The 19,594-nt window shown below is 37.9% G+C and overlaps 1 protein-coding gene across 1 annotated transcript in view; it reads right to left on the bottom strand.

Annotated features, from left to right (window-relative positions):
• Positions 1 to 19,594, bottom strand: part of LOC124804595 (unconventional myosin-IXa-like) — a 348,200-nt gene that overhangs the window by 161,161 nt on the left and 167,445 nt on the right. The window contains exons 12-15 of the mRNA XM_047264786.1: positions 17,983 to 18,264; positions 9,724 to 9,988; positions 7,797 to 7,954; positions 1,048 to 1,273 (exon numbers count right to left, since the gene is read on the bottom strand). Of these exons, the coding sequence (XP_047120742.1) occupies positions 1,048 to 1,273; positions 7,797 to 7,954; positions 9,724 to 9,988; positions 17,983 to 18,264 (931 nt within the window). The remainder of the gene's footprint in view (positions 1 to 1,047; positions 1,274 to 7,796; positions 7,955 to 9,723; positions 9,989 to 17,982; positions 18,265 to 19,594) is intronic.

Raw genomic sequence — 19,594 nt, 5'->3', positions numbered from 1 at the left:
CTCTTGTATTCGTTTTAGCACCAATGATGACTGATATCGGTCAAAACTGCTTTGCAAAAAGATAAATAAATTATGTTTCCATGACTGGTTGCTAAATTCTTTATAATTTTACAAATAAGAGCATTATAATGAGTCTGGAAGGAAAAAATGAAATGAACTGAGGATATTCTACGACTGGAAAAAAATTGAGAGAAGCTAGGCTAGTATGACGACGGCAAATGTGGATTCAAGTCTTCAGATTTGTAGGGCATGAGATAAGTTAATGAGAGATTGTACATAAAAAAACTAACTTCTTCAAGTACAGAAAAGCAACTGATTGCAAAAAGCATCTGTCTTGTTCCATTTGATGCATTTACTGAAGCTCTGAGGGTTCTGTTCTGCAGCATTTTATGGCAGTTACAAGTCACACCATTACCAATTTTTGAGAAATACATATCTCCCTCATTGATAAGAAGAGATACATGTGACAGGAATTAATAAAGGTAATTTGTGAGACAGTAAGAATAGTATGGTGAGACGTCTATCTACAGTGGAACAATGAGTAAAAGAATGAACAAGAAGTATTAGAGAAGATCCATCACAAGAAAGAGTTACAAATTGCTAAGTAATACTAATCTATAGTTCTCAACAGTTATTTTAATGTTCCCATTTACGATTAATTTAATCACTCTTTGTTTATACCAAATTCTTCTTACACTCCTATACAATGTTTACCTATTTTATTCTTTGTGCTCAGTTTGCCAAAGAGCATCTGACACTTCCCTTGCTATCACATTTAAAAAAAAAAAAGAATTAGATGACACACACACACACACACACACACACACACACACACACACACACTGAAAAGGTAACTAAGGTAAATAGATCCTCACTTTATTAAAGTGAGACAAAGGAAATCATGAACTGTAAGTAAAATATTATTTGATACACAGGACAATTAATTTGCACATTACAATCTAAGCAAATGAAATGTCTAAATACTACTGGAATGTCACATTTCCAAACAAATGTCGCAATAAAGACTACAATACATTGCCTGCCTACCTGTATAGTGATGGCAGCTTCACGAGCGCGCAAGAAGCGTCGTCGCTCCAGTACAGACCGTGCCCATCTCTGAATCGTCACTATGCTTCCCACTATCTGTTGATGCAGTCTGTAGTCTAATCGGACCTTTTCAGATTCTCGAAGGAAGATCTTGCTTATGCCAAGTTGGTAATTATCACGATTCAGATTTAAAGTGTAGAGAAAATCACGAACATCAGCCTGTGAACTGCATCCACAGCCTCAATCATTTCAAGGTAATTAAGGAGGGAAAAAAATTTTAAACTAAAAATTAAAATACTGAACTAACAAGTAAAACTAAGAGAAAAACAGTACAATTTGTTATCTCTGTATGTCAGAAACAAATAAAACTGTCTTCTGACATGCGCACCTTGCACAATATTGTTGTTAGCTTTTTATTCTTCAAAATTTAACCCAAAGATACTGAGATAATTATTCAAGTTTAAAGTACAAGCAAAGCAGTTCAAATATTTGCTGCATAAATGGACTGACAGACAAAAAGCTACTTGAAATGATTACGTGTAGTGCCACTGCTTAACTATCAAAAAAACTTTTATGTCATATTTCAAAATAAAGTAGAAGAAATTTGGGTTACTTTACTCAAACAACAGTACACAAGAACCATTTTACTATATCATTTCAGGTGTGTCACAACCACCAGGATTGTATTCCATCTGCAATTAAAAAAAGAGATATGTTACACACTGCACATGATGAACTTGTCTCTGGGATCGCAGTGGCATCACCAGATGTAACTATGCAAACCAAGCAGTTGGGACCACATTTATGCCATTTGCCATGGAATAACTACACAGAGGGCACTTGTCACTAGGAGTTCCCTTTGATTAATCCTGCATATAAGACACCCCAGAGTTGATATCAGCCATTTATAATTCAATCAATGAAGTACATTCTCAGTATATCAGTTTGGTTTACAGTGTTTATCTTTTAAACTCTATTTCTTACTGGTGGAACTGGACTTTGACTGTAATACTTATTTTAAATAGCTTCTAATGCACTGAGGAGTGTTCTATAATCTCCATTAATCTTGTGTGTTTGCCACCTTTACAAAAGGGTACTGCACGTTCATCATAATACCAGTAAACCTCCACCTCCAAATTCTTTAAAAATCATAATCCCATCTATATACCATCATACCTCCCAAACTTTGTAGCATACAATGATATAATTTTGTAGCTATATTCAATGCTGTATTTGGATACTATCTGCAAAATGTGTTGCGAACAGAGTTAGTAGTAAACACACACACACACACACACACACACACACACATACACACACACCCTAAAATGTTATGCCTGATGCTGCAGTTTTACTGCATAGACATTGAAAGTACTGTAAGCAATGAACTTTTTTCGTTCATCATTTTATGTGGATGTCAACGGGAAAAAGTTGTAAAGGTTTGAAATGTGTGTAAATTTTGTTTAAATTCTTTAAGTGCTTTCATTCTCAAACAGTGGATCAATACAGACTGTGTAATTTGCAAGCCAGGACTTACAGTGCCTCAAGAGATATACACAGTTACTAAATGTAATGCTTCGCATTGTATTAAATCTTTGACATAAGATTATAGTTCTGAATGAGTATATTAAAACTGCAATTTAAATTCTTAAATTTGGCTAATAACTGTACGAAATATCGAAAATCAAATTTTTGTTAGTCCTGGAACCCATTAGATTGGCAACTTGCAAGTAACATCCAGAATTCAGATATAAAAACCTAAAACTGTAGCAAGTTTCTGGAATCCTACAGTCAAATAAACTGACACACTTTTTTTAACTGGGACAAATACTGAGTGTTAAGCAGCACAAAGCAACGTGCACCAGATGGAGACACACTCGTAAAACACTGTGCTCACACACCAACAAATAAAAATAGTAAGTAATGCCAGTAATGGTCAATGTTCCCTATCTCCTGCCAGAAGCATCTAATGATTCTAGTCCGTGTACAGTTGCACTGCAGTTACGTAACTGGAGAGGAAAAATTAAAGTCTGATTGGACAGGGGAAACGGAAAATAACGGATGAGAGAGTCAGCAACATTGCCTGTTTACAGGCAACAGTGAAGACTGAGATACACACACCCCTAGTTTTGTATAACTGAAATGTTATAAAGTTTCTGAGACTCCATTCAGTGCAAAGCCCAACAACCTTGGCATGATGAAAATTGTATTCATGAGTGCCCCAATGATAAAGAACTGTTTATTCACATCAATTGTAGTTTAAGACAATAGTGGAAGCCCCTTGGTGGAATCCAAACAATCGAATGACTAAAAATTACAACTCACCGCACACACTAATGAGCAACTGAATTACAGACATCTACTTAATAACATGTAGCACACAGAATCATCCAGAGCAACATCTAAAGATGACGAGCATGTGACAACTCATCATAGCATGGATTCACAACATAGTGAAAGTGTTGGTCATACATTCTGGTCAGTGACTGCTTAAATGACACCCAGCACTGCCAAAGCTCTGACCTAACTGCACACATTTCATGTGACTGTATCATCTCTTTGTAGTGAACCTCAACTCCTACTGACACAATTTGGGATTAACAACACAATGTATTGTCATACTAAAGTTACAGGGTGTGAGCTGTGTGTTGCATGCAAATAAAAAGATGCCCATGACTGGACAACTGTGGGGACAAATTTCATGCTATGTAAGCAACCACCACATCAGAATACCCCCACTATCTGCCTGAGAAGTTCCCTGTTCGTGCAGTAGATGCATCACCTCAAATTGTTTTTGAGGTACTGTTTCCTGCCATTAGCGCAAGGGTACGCAGACTTGCTAGTACTGTGGGCGGCAAACTTCTTACTGTGATTACATAAGGCCACAAGTTAAAAACTGTCAGACTGTGAGACAAGTTATTATTCCAAATTGGGATTTCCCTGCTGCATTGTCAGCTGGACTGGGCTCAAAAGGACTAAGTTCTAAAAGGGCCCATTCTCTCCACTTCAGGAGGGAATGAATGATGAGAACAAAAAGAAAAAAATTAAAAGAATGATTGGTGAGTGGTGAGCTGCCATCAGGTCAATGGTGGGCCACATGTGGCCCTTGGTCTGTGCATCCACCATTACGCTGTACCAACAGGTTACTCACCAGGTGTTCCCAAGCGTTCATTTACAATTGGTTCGACTACCCCCCCCCCCCCCCCTCCCAATACGACATACAGTGCAACTCTTGCCATCAGAATTCTGTTGCTCAAGCAGTGGATTGTGACAGTAGATTCTGACAGTCAGAGTGTGGCAGTTTTATGTAAATTGGGACGCTCAGTGTGACTTTTACACCGTGCCATATGAAAAGCCTGCACAAACTCTTAAGATAGAATGTCCAATGCTTAAGCCCAGTTAGAATCTATAATACAGGATATCTTACCCATTCAGCACTCAACTGCACTGTTGAAACCCAAGACAAGATATGACAACATTCCACTTATATAACACAAACTATTGCACTCACTTTACAGCGGAGTATGCGCTGATATGAAACTTCCTGGTAGATTAAAACTGTGTGCCGGACCGAGACTCGAACTCGGAACCTTTGCCTTTCGTGCTGCCCTCCCTCCCTCCCTCCCCCCCCCCCCCTCCCATTTCTAGCCACTTTTTAACAATGTTCCACGAGCATGTTTCACTATGGAACAGAAAGCAGCCTCAGCCATTTTTATACTGTGCCTTAACTGCGCGACAATCAGAACACAACACAACATAGGCTGTTACTGTACACGATTTTTGAAATAAAAACTATGTAGGTAAAGCGTGATTAAGAGAAACGTTGATGGCTGTTAATACATCTGAATATCTTAAAAGTTCCATTTAACGTAAATTAGTAATAAGATAGGGCCTACTTCCAAGGGCGTAACAACACCAGTGTACGTGTGCTAGAGCTTCTGACCAATCATCGTGTTTGTGTTTGTTTACATCAGGTTTATTCTTATGATGAACAGATTATATAATATCTATGAGTCACTGTTGGAATCGGTCAACTAGTACAAACACCTAGGTGTATTGTTTTGTTGGGATATGAAATGGAATGATCATTTAGGTTCAGTTGTGGGTAAAGCAGGTAGTAGACTTTGGTTTGTTGATAAAACACTGAGGAAGTGCAAGCAGCCTACAAAAGAGATTCCTTGCAAATCACTTGTGCGATCAGTTTTAGAATACTTGTCAAGCGTCTGTGACCCATACGAGAAGGGCAGCACGAATGGTCAGAGGTTTGTTTAAACCATGGAAGAGTTTCACAAAGATACTGAAGAGACAGACATAAACTATCCTGAGAAAGACTATAAACAAAGTTATAAGAACCAGCTTCAAATGATTACTTTAGGGATACACTACAACCCCCTACGTAACACTCACATAGGGACGGTAAGGATAAGAGTGTTTTAATTACTGCACCTGCACGCACAGAGGCATTCAAACAATCATTTTTTCCGTGCTCCAAACTTGAATGGAGCACAAAGAAACCCAATAACTGGTATAATGGGACATACCCTCTGCCATGCACCTCACTGTGGTCTACAGAGTATAGATATAGATGTAGATGTAGAACAACAACATCAACAAATTTGACAGAAAACTACAGTCACAAACATATATTTGGTTGACTGTTTCAGACAGGGCTAATTCTAAACCTGGGCCTGGGGGAGGGAGGCAGGGGGTGCAGCATCATACTGATAAATGAATGAGCTCATAATGCGAAATTCTTTGTAAATTTAACTCCATTTTGTAATCACTGAAATATCATCACATACCCTCTGAACCCACAAAGTTTCATTCCATTCCCTTCATCCTTCTGGTGCTTCACTTTTTTTGTCAGGCAGTGAATTTAATCTTCCTGGTGCACACTGCGGCCAAAACCTTAAGTATAAGTGTCTTTTTAATTGTGCCTGTCTGCAACTTATAGTGTCATTGTTACGGTAAGTAGCTCTATATCTTTTCCCGCATTGTTGATATTCCTACCTGGAGTTTCCATTGCAGAATAAAATACAAATAATGTTTGGATAATAGGGTTATTAAGAAACCTTCATCAAGAATTACAGGATCTGAGAGAGAACTCAACAGCCGTGATTGAAACAATAAATAACTGAAGACAAATCTTGTACCTTCTAGATGTATGTGTCTTAGACAGGGCACTGGAAAAGTACCAGAGAAAAGGAAAGGTGGTCATAACATGACATATAGTCAGGAGTTTATCACAGGCACAGGACCTCCACGCCAACTGTTCCATTTGTGGTGATGGACACTTCCGTCCCCTACATTCTGGAACTATCTTTGAACCATGTTACATTCATCAATAGGCACGGTTTGTACATCAGTAAGATGAAAAAAAAATATTTTAGGCCAAATGTAGCCTTCTTCCTTTTTTCTTAGAGCTACACTATGTGATCAAAAGTATCTGGACACCTGACTGAAGATGACTTACAAGTTTATGGCGCAATCCAACAAGTTTATGGTGTCCTCCATCAGTAATGCTGGAATTCAATATGGTGTTGGCCCACCCTTAGCCTTGATGACAGCTTACACTCTCACAGGCATACATTCAATCAGGTGGTAGAAGGGGGAATGGCAGCCCATTCTTCGCGGAGTGCTGCACTGAGGAGAGGTATCGATGTCAGTTGGTGAGGCCTGGCACGAAATTGGTGTTCCAAAACATCCCAAAGGTGTTCTATAGGATCCACATCAGGACTCTGTGCAGGCTAGTCCATTACAGGGATGTTATTATCGTGTAACTACTCCGCCACAGGCCATGCATTAAGAACAGATGTTCGAACGTGTTGAAAGGTGCTACTGCCATCCCCAAATAGCTTTTCAACAGTGGGAAGCAAGATGGTGCTTAAAACATCAATGTAGGCTTTCACTGTGATAGTGCCATGCAAAACAACAAGGGGTGCAAACCCCCTCCATGAAAATCACAACCACACAATAACACCACTGCCTCTGAATTTTACTGTTGGCACTACACACACTGGCAGATGATGTACACCAGACATTCATCATACCCATACCCTGCCATCGGATCACCACATTATGTACTGTGATTCATCACTCCACACAATGTTTTTTCACTGTTCAATCATCCAATGTTTACGCTCCTTACACCAAGCGAGGCATCATTTGGCATGATGTGTGGCTTATACGCAGCTGCTCGATCATGAAATCCAAGTTTTCTCACTTCCCCATAGTACGTGCAGTGGATCCTGATGCAGTTTGGAATTCCTGTGTGATGGTCTGGATAGATGTCTGCCTATTACACATTACGACCCTCTTCAGCTGTCGGCGGTCTCTGTCAGTCAACAGACGAGGTCGGCCTGTACACTTTTGTGCTGTAGTGTCCCTTCACGTTTCCACTCCACTATCACATCAGAAATAGTGGACATAGGATATTTAGGAGTGTGGAAATCTCGTGTACTGACGTATTACACAAGTGACACCCAATCACCTGACCACATTCGAAGACTGTGAGTTCTGCAGAGCGCCCAGTTCTGTTCTTTCACAATGTCCAATAAGTACTGAGGTCGCTGTTATACAGTGCCTGGCAATAGGTGGCAGCACAATGCACCTAATATGACAAACATATGTTTTTGGGGGTGTCCGGATACTTTTGATCACATAGTGTATGTGGAACTCTCTCTGCAGTCCAAAATGTCAAAGTGATAATGTTCACTCAAGTACTATAAGAAGCAAACTTAATATCTTACCTGAGTAATCCCTTTGGTAGCAAAATCCGATAAAGTTGTATGAATTCATCGTATGTCAGCCTCACATTGTAACCAGCTTGCCTGATGCGCACTGTTTCCAGCATGCCCGTATACCTCAGCTGTCTTTGCACTGTCTCATTATCAAATTTATTTGGAATCTATAAAAAGGAGCTAAAGTAAGTCAACAATGATAATGAAGCTGATGATGATGATAATAATAATAATAATAATAATAATAATAATAATAATAATAATAATAGTAGTAGTAGTAGTAGTAGTAGAAGTAGTAGTATCAATAACAATAAAAACAGTTGGAACAAATTAAAAGACATGAAGACTTGAAACAAGTAAAAGTGGTCCAAATGGTTCTTGGGCTACTGGAGGCCTTGTGGAAAGTTATCAATAGGCAAATGATATCACAGCAATATCCATTTGCCAACTAAAAGAGCCATGTGGATGGGATCTGCTGATAGATCGTGTAGTCCTAGGCACTTGGGAATAAAAGACAAATTGTAGCACAGTGACCTCAATTATTGTGTTTATTGATGTCTATTTTATCACTAAATAGTAACAATAATAATATTGTCTGTGACAAAAAAGTTTATGATTAAATACAAAACAACATTTTTGATGGAATCCGGATGTTCACGTCAAATTGAGATAAAATTTCCATTTCTTTTATACTACTACTCCTTGACACCCACAATAAAACTTGAAGTTCCTAAATGAGACATCTGCCCAGATCTGATGCAATCAGCAGTGGTTTTATTTAAGTGACTGTTGTGCAGCTTCAAAAAACCATATAAATCAAAATCAGGATGACCAGACCAGAGTGGAGTGGTTTGGAATTATTCTTATGAAAAACAGGTGAATTACATAATATTTAGGCAGATCGAAAAGTTGAAATGAAAATTCTAGAAAAATTTCCTTAACTTACATATTGAGCGAATGGCTGTGGAGAAAAGAAGTGTAAAGAGAGAGATATTTTAGAGACAGAAATCTTGTGAGGGAAGAACATGATGTGAAAGACAAAATTGTAGAAAGAACGCTATGTCATACATATGCAGCAATGAACTTGAGGATGAACATGAGTATTCAGTCAAGAAAAAGTAAGGCCATCACAACCTGTACACATTTTTCACACTGTTACACTATCCTAATTTCTGTTACATTCCTTTTATATGTAACCACATTAAATTAGCATGCACCTATGACATAAAACTACAACTTTTGTAGGGGAAGGACAGAAGAGGACACAAAAGGAAATCCTACGTCCATGAAAAGACAGTGAGTATGGTTCCACAGATTTTAACAAAATGCGCAACATTATTTACTTTATATAAAGAATGAGAGTTTTACAAGGAAGGAAGATTAGGGCTTGAGGCAGAGCATATGTTTCAAGGACGGGGAAGGAAATCTGGATGGCTGGATATGGATTCGAACCATTGTCCTCCCGAATGCAAGTCCAGTGTGCTCACCACGGCTTTACCTCGATTGGTAAAGATCTTTTTTGTGGTCAACCATGACATTCAAACATACATTGCTATCTCTATCATTCCAGATATATATATTCTTCTACGTTCACTTCTCATCTCGTTTCTCATACTGTGCATTCCTCGCTTGTCACACAGAAAACCGTTTATGTACATATGTCACTCCAAACACTTTCTTAAAGATGACTGGCAATGTGGTCTTTCAATGCTTATTTCTAAACACACTTAAGTTTTAAGAATCAAAAATCCAGGACGGAATAAAAGCATAAATTACTACTCACCACACAGAGGACATATTGGTCAGCACACAGACATGATGAAATATTTCGTCCAATAGCTAATAAAATCTAACAGTTAACGTTTAAACTGTCTGCCTGCTGACTAACACCAACTCTATGTGGTGAGTGACAAACACAATTTACACAGACACCAACCTTATCAGCATTACTCTTAATGCACCGAATGAAAAATGGATTAGCATGGTTGAGTGTATCCATAAGACTGTGTAGTGACTGCTGAAACTGTGCAGTAACTGTCTGTGGCTGTTTTCGAGCTTTTCCTGGTGCTTGTTGTTGTTGTTGAGTCTGTGGATGGCCACCTAAGTTCTGAGCTTGTGTTCGTCCTGCAAGTGTCTTTACTGTTTGCAGGTTCTTGAGGCCTTTCTTACTGCGTTCTCGTGGTCTGAAGGATTTGTTTTTCCTGTAAAGTAACTGAATGCCAGTAACTCAAAGACTCATTTGCAATAGCACAAAAACACAGGAGTTAAATATATGACATGTTCTGCATTATATCATAATTACAAAGCACTCCACAGTTATAAATACTTTCTCAGAAAAACCATATAAATTGTATACTAAATTTCAAAGCAAAACATCAAGAAATAATTACAAGTGGGCCAAAAATAATATTCTACAAGATCAACACATAAAATCGCAAGATTTGTAAATCAGGAAACAAACTGTAGAACCAAACACAAATGAAGCATGTAAGAAATGTAGCACATGGAAAGAATGATACCAATAATTCCGTGAAACAAAATAACATACAAGAAAATTGGACTGGGTCAGCAAAGTAAGGGGGGTTGGAGTTAATAGGTGAAAAGTGTACGAACTAAAACACCAAAGCACACAGTTAAGCTAATACAAGCACTTGTGGTAGTCATAGGACACTGCAGAAAATTACTCTTGGCCATGACATCAATAACATTAGATCCCACAACAAAAAATGTATGTAAGTTTAATTTGCTACATTTACAAATTGTAAGTTAGGCCTTAGATGCTACTGTAACTCAATAGATCAGGCTGTTTCTGCTTGCAGCCCCCCCCCCCCCTTTTCCCAGTGGGCAGCAGGGCATCCTTGGGCAGCGGTGGACAGCTGTGGATGAACAGCCGACACGCAGGCAGTTAAGCAGCCACACTGTAGACTGTATAATACTTCAGCACTGGCAGAGCTCGGGGGGAGGGGGGCGGGGGGCAAGAGTCTCATGCATTCACACTCTGCATGCTGTAGGGCGACCTGGTTGGTACCCTGTACTACCTGCACCTGCTTGAGGGTGAACTGAGGACAGTATTAGAAGAGCCTATATTACATGAGCAAATTCTGAAGTTGAAGGAAGGCAAGGCCATGCCACTACCGGTTGGGAGCATGCTCAGAGAAGTATTGTAGCATTCAAATCAGCTTTAGGCTTATGACAGCTAAAAGAAAGGAAGGATGGAAGACTGGACCTTAATTTCTTGTCACTGAAAATGCCACCAGAGAGAAAACCAAGTATGGAATAGAGAGTAACAGTAAAGGGGATGAACTGTGCCCTTTTCACAAAAACCATTTGAGATTGTAGTATTTTTTAACAAAAATTTAAGGAGCAACTGACACAATTCATAGCAAGATAACAATTTATAACAGTAAATAATGCTGTTGTCTGGATACACTTCATTCAGTACATGAATATGAATAAGAGTTTACAATGAGATGACATGTGAGACAAACAGGTATGAAACTGGCGAAAGACAGGTAAGTACCATCACAGCAGAAATATAGAAAAGATACAGCAGAACTTGAGAGAAGGAAAAAAGTGGATAAAGTGAAAAATGTGTACACAAAAAAATGACGATGCAGAACATAAACAGACCTTGTGGTATGGAAGAGTACCTGGATGGATCCCATTTTGCAGATCCAAATGATATGTTCCAGAAGCCTTTCATCTACTTAGTGACATTCTGATGTACAATGTTCTGTGGCAGTACTCAAAGTACATTCTGAAGCATCTCCAATGAATTTGGTATTTGTACCCTATTCGCAACTGCTGTTTTCTTACAAGAGAAAAGCGCACTACGAACAAGATGCATCAGACCAGACAACACGCTTCCACTGATCCACTTTCCGATCTTGAAAATTTCTCACTTACTGCAATCATAACTGATAATGAGGGAATATGCAACGGTCATCTGCTGCACAGCCCATGTTCAACAATTTGTGCTGAATGGTGAACTCCTAAACACTTGTGCTGCTCCATCATTGTAGTCTGTCATCAGACCTATCATAGATTGCAGCCTATCCTGCTCTAAATAGTGGGCCATAATATGACCGCTTGGGCTGCTACAGTCTTTAAAGCGTACCTAAAGATCTGCAGTTCCATCTTACTGAATTTTCCTCCTTGAATTCAGAGCTGTTCCAGATTGTTATCTGATAATTACGGTAAATCTTCCCAGTTATTACTCCAAAAATTACACACACAAATCAGTTTATAATTAAATTAATATTCTTAGACATAATCAATGGGAGGTTCTGAATTACTGGGGCACAGAAGAGAGCCATCAAGTTCAGCTTGCAATTATCGAGTTGTGAAAGAAGAAATGAAGTAACAATTATGCTGACTAGAGATTTTTTTAAATTCCTTTTTGTTTATAAAGATATGTAAATTCTCCAAACGCTTAAAATTTCATTTCACAAGAACTAACCTCTGTCTTTGAATACATAAAGTGCATTTTCAGACATAATGGCTAGAAGTTAACTACAATTAATGAACATATGGATGTATTTTTATCAATTGGCAAGGAAAGTCTGTCACCAGTGTAACTTCTGCTGCTGTGGAACTGGTAAGTTTACATTTTTAGAAATAAAACTTTGGTCCTGTCTCAGATTTTATACTAAGAAAAAGTAAAGTACTGACTTTCTTAAAAGGTGAAACTCATCATCCTCCTTCAGCACAACACATGTGAAATGGAGAATTTTGTAAGGAAAACACTGCACAGGGCAAAAAAGAAATTTTGCAATATTGTATCACCCATGCAGCAATGCAAATAAATACCGCTTCAGATTCAAAACACAGAATTACACACATCCACTAAAAAAAAAAAAAAAAAAAAAAAAAAAAAAAAAAAAAAAAAAAACACTACTAAAATAAAAAATGTACATCTGAATTACCTAAATTAGTATGAAGATCAAGCTCACAAAAAAAGAAGAAAAGATGGCTAAGTCACCCAGGACTCAAACCAACAGAGACACAGCACAATAGAATGAGATGTAAATTAGCAATGTAACTGAACAGATGTGATCTGAAAACAGGAAAAGTTAGCATAGAAATATGAGAAAGATATGGGACAAGAAACACAGTATTATAAGCACAGGCACAGAAGGGTCAAAAAAGAATAGTTGGCAGAACATGAAACAAAGACAAGAACATATACCGTAAAACTTTACAAAACAGAATGAAGAAAGGAAGAAAAAAAAAAATGAGAAAGTTAAGGAAATTTGGTGGCTTGGGGAAAAGCATGAAATGAAAAGGAGAGAGAGAGAGAAGAGCTGACAAATGCACACAGAATCATGAAACTAGGAAGTAAGATGAGAGAGGAAAGTGAGTAAGAAATGTGAGTAAAGAATTTACATACATATTTATTAATGTATGTTTGTTATATACCCTAGACTTTAAAATTATTAAGACATTAATTTGCATAAAATCTTCTACTTTTACATTAAATGTATATCACAGAGCATTTTGCTTGAAGTCAGCAAAAGCTATGCTGGGGTAACAGTGCCTCAGAGAAAGTTATTCTTACTTATCAGGCGACACAGTGTCCTACAAATAAAAACGTCGTAATTACATTTCTTGTAACAAGCAATCTTCCACAGGAAAGGTTTTTTTGTAGTTAAAATTTCATTAGATTGTGCTTAAACTGCATAACAAAGTGTGCTATGTGATCACAGAAGAGGGTACATGTCTAGGACTTAGACAAAATGGGACAGTGTTTCTGAAGTAAATGAGAATACAATTCAGTTTCCTAACAGTAAGATAATCTAACAACTGGCTACTAACTCAACGAAGTTAAAAATTGTCAAGAAACTGGCAACTCACTGAAACAACAGAGACATGTAAATGGGAACCATGAGGAAAGAGGAGGTATGAAAAAGGTTGCTTAGGTATGAAAGACAAAATGAAAAAAGAATGGGAAGAAAGGAGTGAGTGGCACATACAATGGAGGAGATACAGAGAGGAAATGCAAAATAAAATGAAGTCTAGTTGGAACACTCCAGTACATTTTATTAACATGTATCATGGACTAGCATAATTCCTGCCTATTAAAGGTATTTTTTTAGTAAGTAGTTAAAACTTTTATAGCAGTTTCTTTAATAATGTAACTGTTTTTGCCAGTATTTCATGAAGTGTAACCTGCCAAAATAGGTGAAAGTGCACGTGCAGAAACAAAGCAAACTTTCTGTAAGGGGAATTTATAAAACTACATATGAAGTTTGTGGAAAGAGTTTGAAATACTTCAAATTAAACTAGGTGTATGAGGTCTGTTAAAAAAATTCCGGAACATTCATAATTTCGCACCAATGGCAAGTTGGAGCGAAACATTGTTGGCAGCCCTGTAACACGTCTGCATTTAATGTGTAACTGCTGGTAGTTTCATTGGAGATGTCTGTTAGTTATTGTTCAGTGCTGTATTAAGAAGAACATTGTGTCGCACAGCTTGCAAATTTCAAGATGGCAGAGTTAGAGGAGCGACACACCTGCATTAAATTTTGCGTGAAACTTGAGAAAATTTTTACAGAAACACACCAAACGATGCACGAAGCCTACAGTGATGAGTGCTTAAGCAGTAGTCAGTATTTCGAATGGTTCACACAGTTCAAAAATGACCAGACAGAAGTTAGCTTTTTGACCACTATTGATGAGTTTACTCGTCACGCTGCATGTCAATCCCTGGGTGCTAATAACAAGTTTAGTCACAGCCACTGGTCTTCCCCCTGGACGCTGTTGACGATTTAGGTCACACCAGTTTCCCGGCCCCTAAGTGCTGGTGACAAGTATAGACGCGCCACTACCTGAACCCTGATGATGAAGTAACTCGCACAGCGGACTTACCACCCCATGCCTCAGTAGCCTTTCGCAATTCTGGCCGTCAAGGCCTACACAGGTCACTAACTGGTAAAAAAAAAAAACCAATAACAGAGTTTCATCTGACATTGGTAAGGGAACTTACAGAAACGTATGCATCAGAGTGCAGAAGAGCTGGCAGGGGATGGTGTTCTGATGATAATCCTCTCAAGTTTATGGGAAGGCATTTTCTAAACATTATAAAAAGTTAGCATTCCAAGAAAAGTATGCTAACGCACAGATGCATTGTTTGCTGAAAACAGAAAGTTCATCGAGAAAGCAGGTATGAGTGTAAAACTTGCAAGGCACCATTGTGTGTCATACCCTGTTTTGAAAATTACCACATAAAAAATGAATTACTAATTGCAGCACAGAAAGAATACAATAGCGCTATCAGAAAAGAATTTTGAAAACAAAAAAAAAAGGCAAAAAACAAAATAAAAATATGTTTTTAACTTTGGCTGTGCAGGTCCAAAGCTTGGCTCAAAAAGGATGGATGACTTTGAATCTTCTCTATAACTGAATTTAGTGTGCTAACAAAAAGACAAGATTTCACAGCTTTCAAATGTTGGAAAATCTGCCGAGTACTTATGTGCAACAATTAAAATTATAGCACATGAAAAAAAAATCTGTGGCAGACAATCATTTATTTCCAGCGATTCCAAATTATAACAGCACCAATTACCATCTACAAAGGATGGCTTCATCTGTGCCTGGATGCAACACTTTACACAGTGTACCCATTAGATCTAAAAACTGTGATGGCGGATGACTAGGCATTCAGTTTGTTATATACTCAGAAACAAGTAGTAGGCCATGTGAAATTTCCAAACACGCCATAAAATGAATTTAACGAAGTGAAGTATAATTGTTCTTACCATTGCTAACAGTAAATTCCGATGTTGTAATGCGATATGAATGCGGATCTGTATGTCGCTTTCTGCTATAAACAACATAATACAACGTTTTGAACAACAAAAGCAATGTACAGTTATCTGTAATCTATGGCTTATTTTATTCATTCTTGAGTTAGTACAGAGGGGAACCCATTCTTGAGTTAGTACAGTGAGGAAACTATAGAGAAATGAAGATGTCACAAATGGGTATGCAAGAAAGAAAGGTAAACGACTGAGGTAAATTTAACGAATCACTTTGCTTTCGGCATAAGCTACAAAAATCATGTAAAAAAAACTACAAGCAAGATATACAAATAATTCTTAGTGATGGACAATAGTTTTAATGATTCAGTTTGATTCTGCAATAAGTCACCTGCACAGAAACTATGTAGTAAGAGCATTTATTCTGTATCAGCCATGAAAGGTCACAGTGCTTCACCTGAAGTCATAGCCACTTCAGAAATATTCAGCACAGGGTGAGTGAGGCAGCATGAGCCACTTCGGCCCTGGTGGCAGCTCAAGGAACAGGCACTTAGCACAGGTAGCAAGGTTATGCAGCAGGCAGCCGCGCCTCAGTGAACCAAGCAGATGGTGCGCCTCCAGCAGTCAAAGGGTTAAAGATGACCCTCGTTCAGGATATCCATCAAAGTCTACTAGCGACACTCATGTCAGGAATGTCAACGAAACTGTGGATGCCGATAGAAGACTGACTGTCCAAGAGATTGCAGAAGAATGTAACATTTCAGTTGGATCATGTCACGAAATCCTGATATAGCATCTTAGAATGTATCGTGTTGCCATCGATAAGTTTTGATCCACGTTTCATGAGTCAAGAACAGAAAGACCTTTGCCTCGCAATATGTGAAGAGCTTTTGGATCTCGCAAGTGAGAATGAGATGTTCCTTAAGAGAATCATAACTAGTGATGAGGCATGGGTCTACAGTTATGATGTTGAGACCAAGGCTCAATCTTCACAATTGATTGGGAAAGGTTCTCCAAGACCAAAAAAGCTTGCCAGGTGAAGTTAAATGTCAAAGCCAAGCTGATAGTTTTCTTTAATTTTAAAGGATTAGTTCATCATGAATTCATGCCACAGGGACTAACTGTTAATCAATGGTACTATCAGGACGTGTTGCAACCCTGAGAGAAAATGTGAGAAGGGAATGGCCTGAAATGTGGCGAGACAATTCATGGCTCTTGCTTCACGATAATGCATCTGCATATGCATACCTGTTGGTGCGTGACTATTGCACAAAAAACAAAATCACTGAGCTGCCTCATTCTCTGTACTCTCCAGACCTGTCCACTGCGGGTTTTTTCTTTATTTTCAAAGTTGAGAACCCCACTGAAAGGACGAAGCTTTGCAATGTTTGATGGGATGAAAGAAAAATTCGCAGATGGCACTTCGCATGATCGAGTAAGAGGCACAGCATGACTGCTTCTGGGAGTTGAAACAGCACTGGGAGCAGTGTATCAGTAGTGGAGAAGAATATTTCAAAGGAGATCAGGCACAATAAGTAAAAGGTAAGCACAGAAAAATTTTGTGGACAAAGTTCTGGAATTTTTTGAACAGACCTTGTAAGTGTGCACTTTGGCGAAGTAACGTACTGAAGTGCTTTAGCAGAATACTTTTTTTATTTGTGAGATGAACCCAAAAAAGTGGAATCACTACATAAATTGAGTAAATTAAAACTGTGTGTGTAACCTTATCCTGGAATAAAAGCAATTTTTCCTATGAAATTGCTTACGCTAGAGGACTCAGTAATATTCTCTCTCTAATATTCTGGATGATTTATATTTTTGAGTGGCTGAAAAAGAGTGGATTGATACAGCCAGATTCCAAAATTTTGCATTCCAGCTATTACACTTTACATTCATATTCTGATATACCAAACAGCTCAATATAACTTTTAAACTAATTTCACGATGATAACATGTTGAATAATAAAATTACAATTGAGCTTATCATTTGCATAAGATAAAATTGATGAACATAACAGGTTTTTGACAAACATTTCCATGTTTAATTAAGGAGTGTTGCGAGAACTATAAGTTCAGTGGAAGTTCTGCCTGATAAATACTGTCATTACGTATTTAATAATATTGCATTATATGGTCACAACAAGTCACTGCACAGCTTTCCGATTCAAAGTTTAATGTGTGCGCATTCATCAACAGAGATGAGGGCTGCAATTAATTATATTTTTTATTCAAAAAGTATAGATCAGTGCAGAAGGCCAATGTCACAAAAAAATAAAATTAAAACTCTATTAGAAAAACAAGCGGACTTCAGAGATAATGTTACAACAATTTACTGTCACTCTGCCATCACCATAACCACCACCATTTCCCCCCAGAAAACCAGGACAAATGTCACTGCATCATGCCGAAATAGCTTTTTGTTTTTCACCATTACATACATGACAATCTGGTTGGCTCTCTCCAGAACTCTGGCTTCGTCAGGACAAAGTACTCTTCCTAATGCATGCTGTGAATCTCTCCTGCATCCACTTGAAAATTCCATCTTTACACGATTTTGCTGTTCCATATCAGGTTTCTGTGATTCACTGCCTGAATGTAAATGTGACCAAGCAAGCCTGTGTGGCAATCCTTGCTCATTTTGATCATTTTCATTGTCCTCTCCACATTGCCCCTTATAATGAGAGCTTGTGCTGATAATGGAGCTATGTTTCAGTGGTAAGCTGGAAACATTATCACAAACTGCTAAATAAAAGCTTCCATTTTAAATGGTACTTGAAACTACCCAAACTAAAATAATAATAATAATAATAATAATAATAATAATAATAATAATAATAATAATAATACAATACAAAGAAATCCTATCAATTATAAAGATGGTACATGCAATGATAATTCCTGTGTCAAAGAAAATGATTTTATAAAATGAAATAAAGAAAAAAACACAAAATATCCAAGTTAAACGTGAAGTTGTCATCATAGAGTTCCAAGAAACCAATGGAATATTTTTGTACGTAATTTATTCACAGTAAATGAGTTCATTCGTCTACCGTTTCTACTGCTGTAGGTGATAAATGACTGAGGCATCTATGTGTTCATAATGCATTTAAAATACAGCTATCTCCGAACACACCAAAAACTTGGAAAGGATACTAAAGGTTCCTTCATTCACATACATGTAACCGAACATATAAGAAAGGCCTCAAGAGTACCCACTGTATTTGGTGTTTCAGGATACCACATCCTGATGTTACAGATGATGCATGTAACAAAGAACCATCATCACGTTCCATAAAATTAACCCACACAACAAAGCCATCTTAAATAAGAATGCGTGAGAGGACAGTTTTCTTTAAAAATGAGTAGTCTGTCCACCTCAGTACAACTACTGTCCATTTATGAACATTTGATGCTGTTTCCATGCATTTAAGATTATATTTTGGCTTGGGTCAACTGGGCAAAATAGATTAGGGAAGACATTCAATTATGGTTAACATTAAGTTATTACAGTGGTTTATGATGGAACACACTGATCTGTAGGAATACAGTTGACAGTGTGACCTCAAGCACAGTTGCTTTTTCATACCAATACACAGCTTGGGCTATACAATGTCTGATCAAAAGTATTCAAACACCCCTATGTAATGCAGAATTGACCACTAGATGTCACAACAGGCAGACACCCCAGTATAAATGTAGATGGTGAGTATTGCATTTTCAGTAGAGAAGCAATAACAGAAAAAGGTGTCTGTTCTGACAGCTCACTGACTTTGAATGTGGAATAGTCATGAAGTTACCTAAGTAACAAATCCATCAGGGACATTTCAACCTTTCTAAAGCTGTCCAAATTGTGAAGTGGAAATGCGAAGAAACAACCACAGTTAAGCCACGCATAGGCAGACCTCACGTATTGATGGACAGGTACCTTTGACCATTGCAGTGGCTTGTTGTAAAAAATTAGCAGAAGAAATGACTTGTGTGTTACACATTGCCACCAGCATTCCAGCCACAAAGACTGCATGTACAGACTTAAAAATAATGGTGCACAAT

Source organism: Schistocerca piceifrons, chromosome 7 (genome assembly GCF_021461385.2).
Source record: "Schistocerca piceifrons isolate TAMUIC-IGC-003096 chromosome 7, iqSchPice1.1, whole genome shotgun sequence".
Classification (NCBI taxonomy): domain Eukaryota; kingdom Metazoa; phylum Arthropoda; class Insecta; order Orthoptera; family Acrididae; genus Schistocerca; species Schistocerca piceifrons.
The sequence above is the reverse complement of the archived record's forward strand: the minus strand, read 5'-3'. Positions and strand labels throughout refer to the sequence as shown.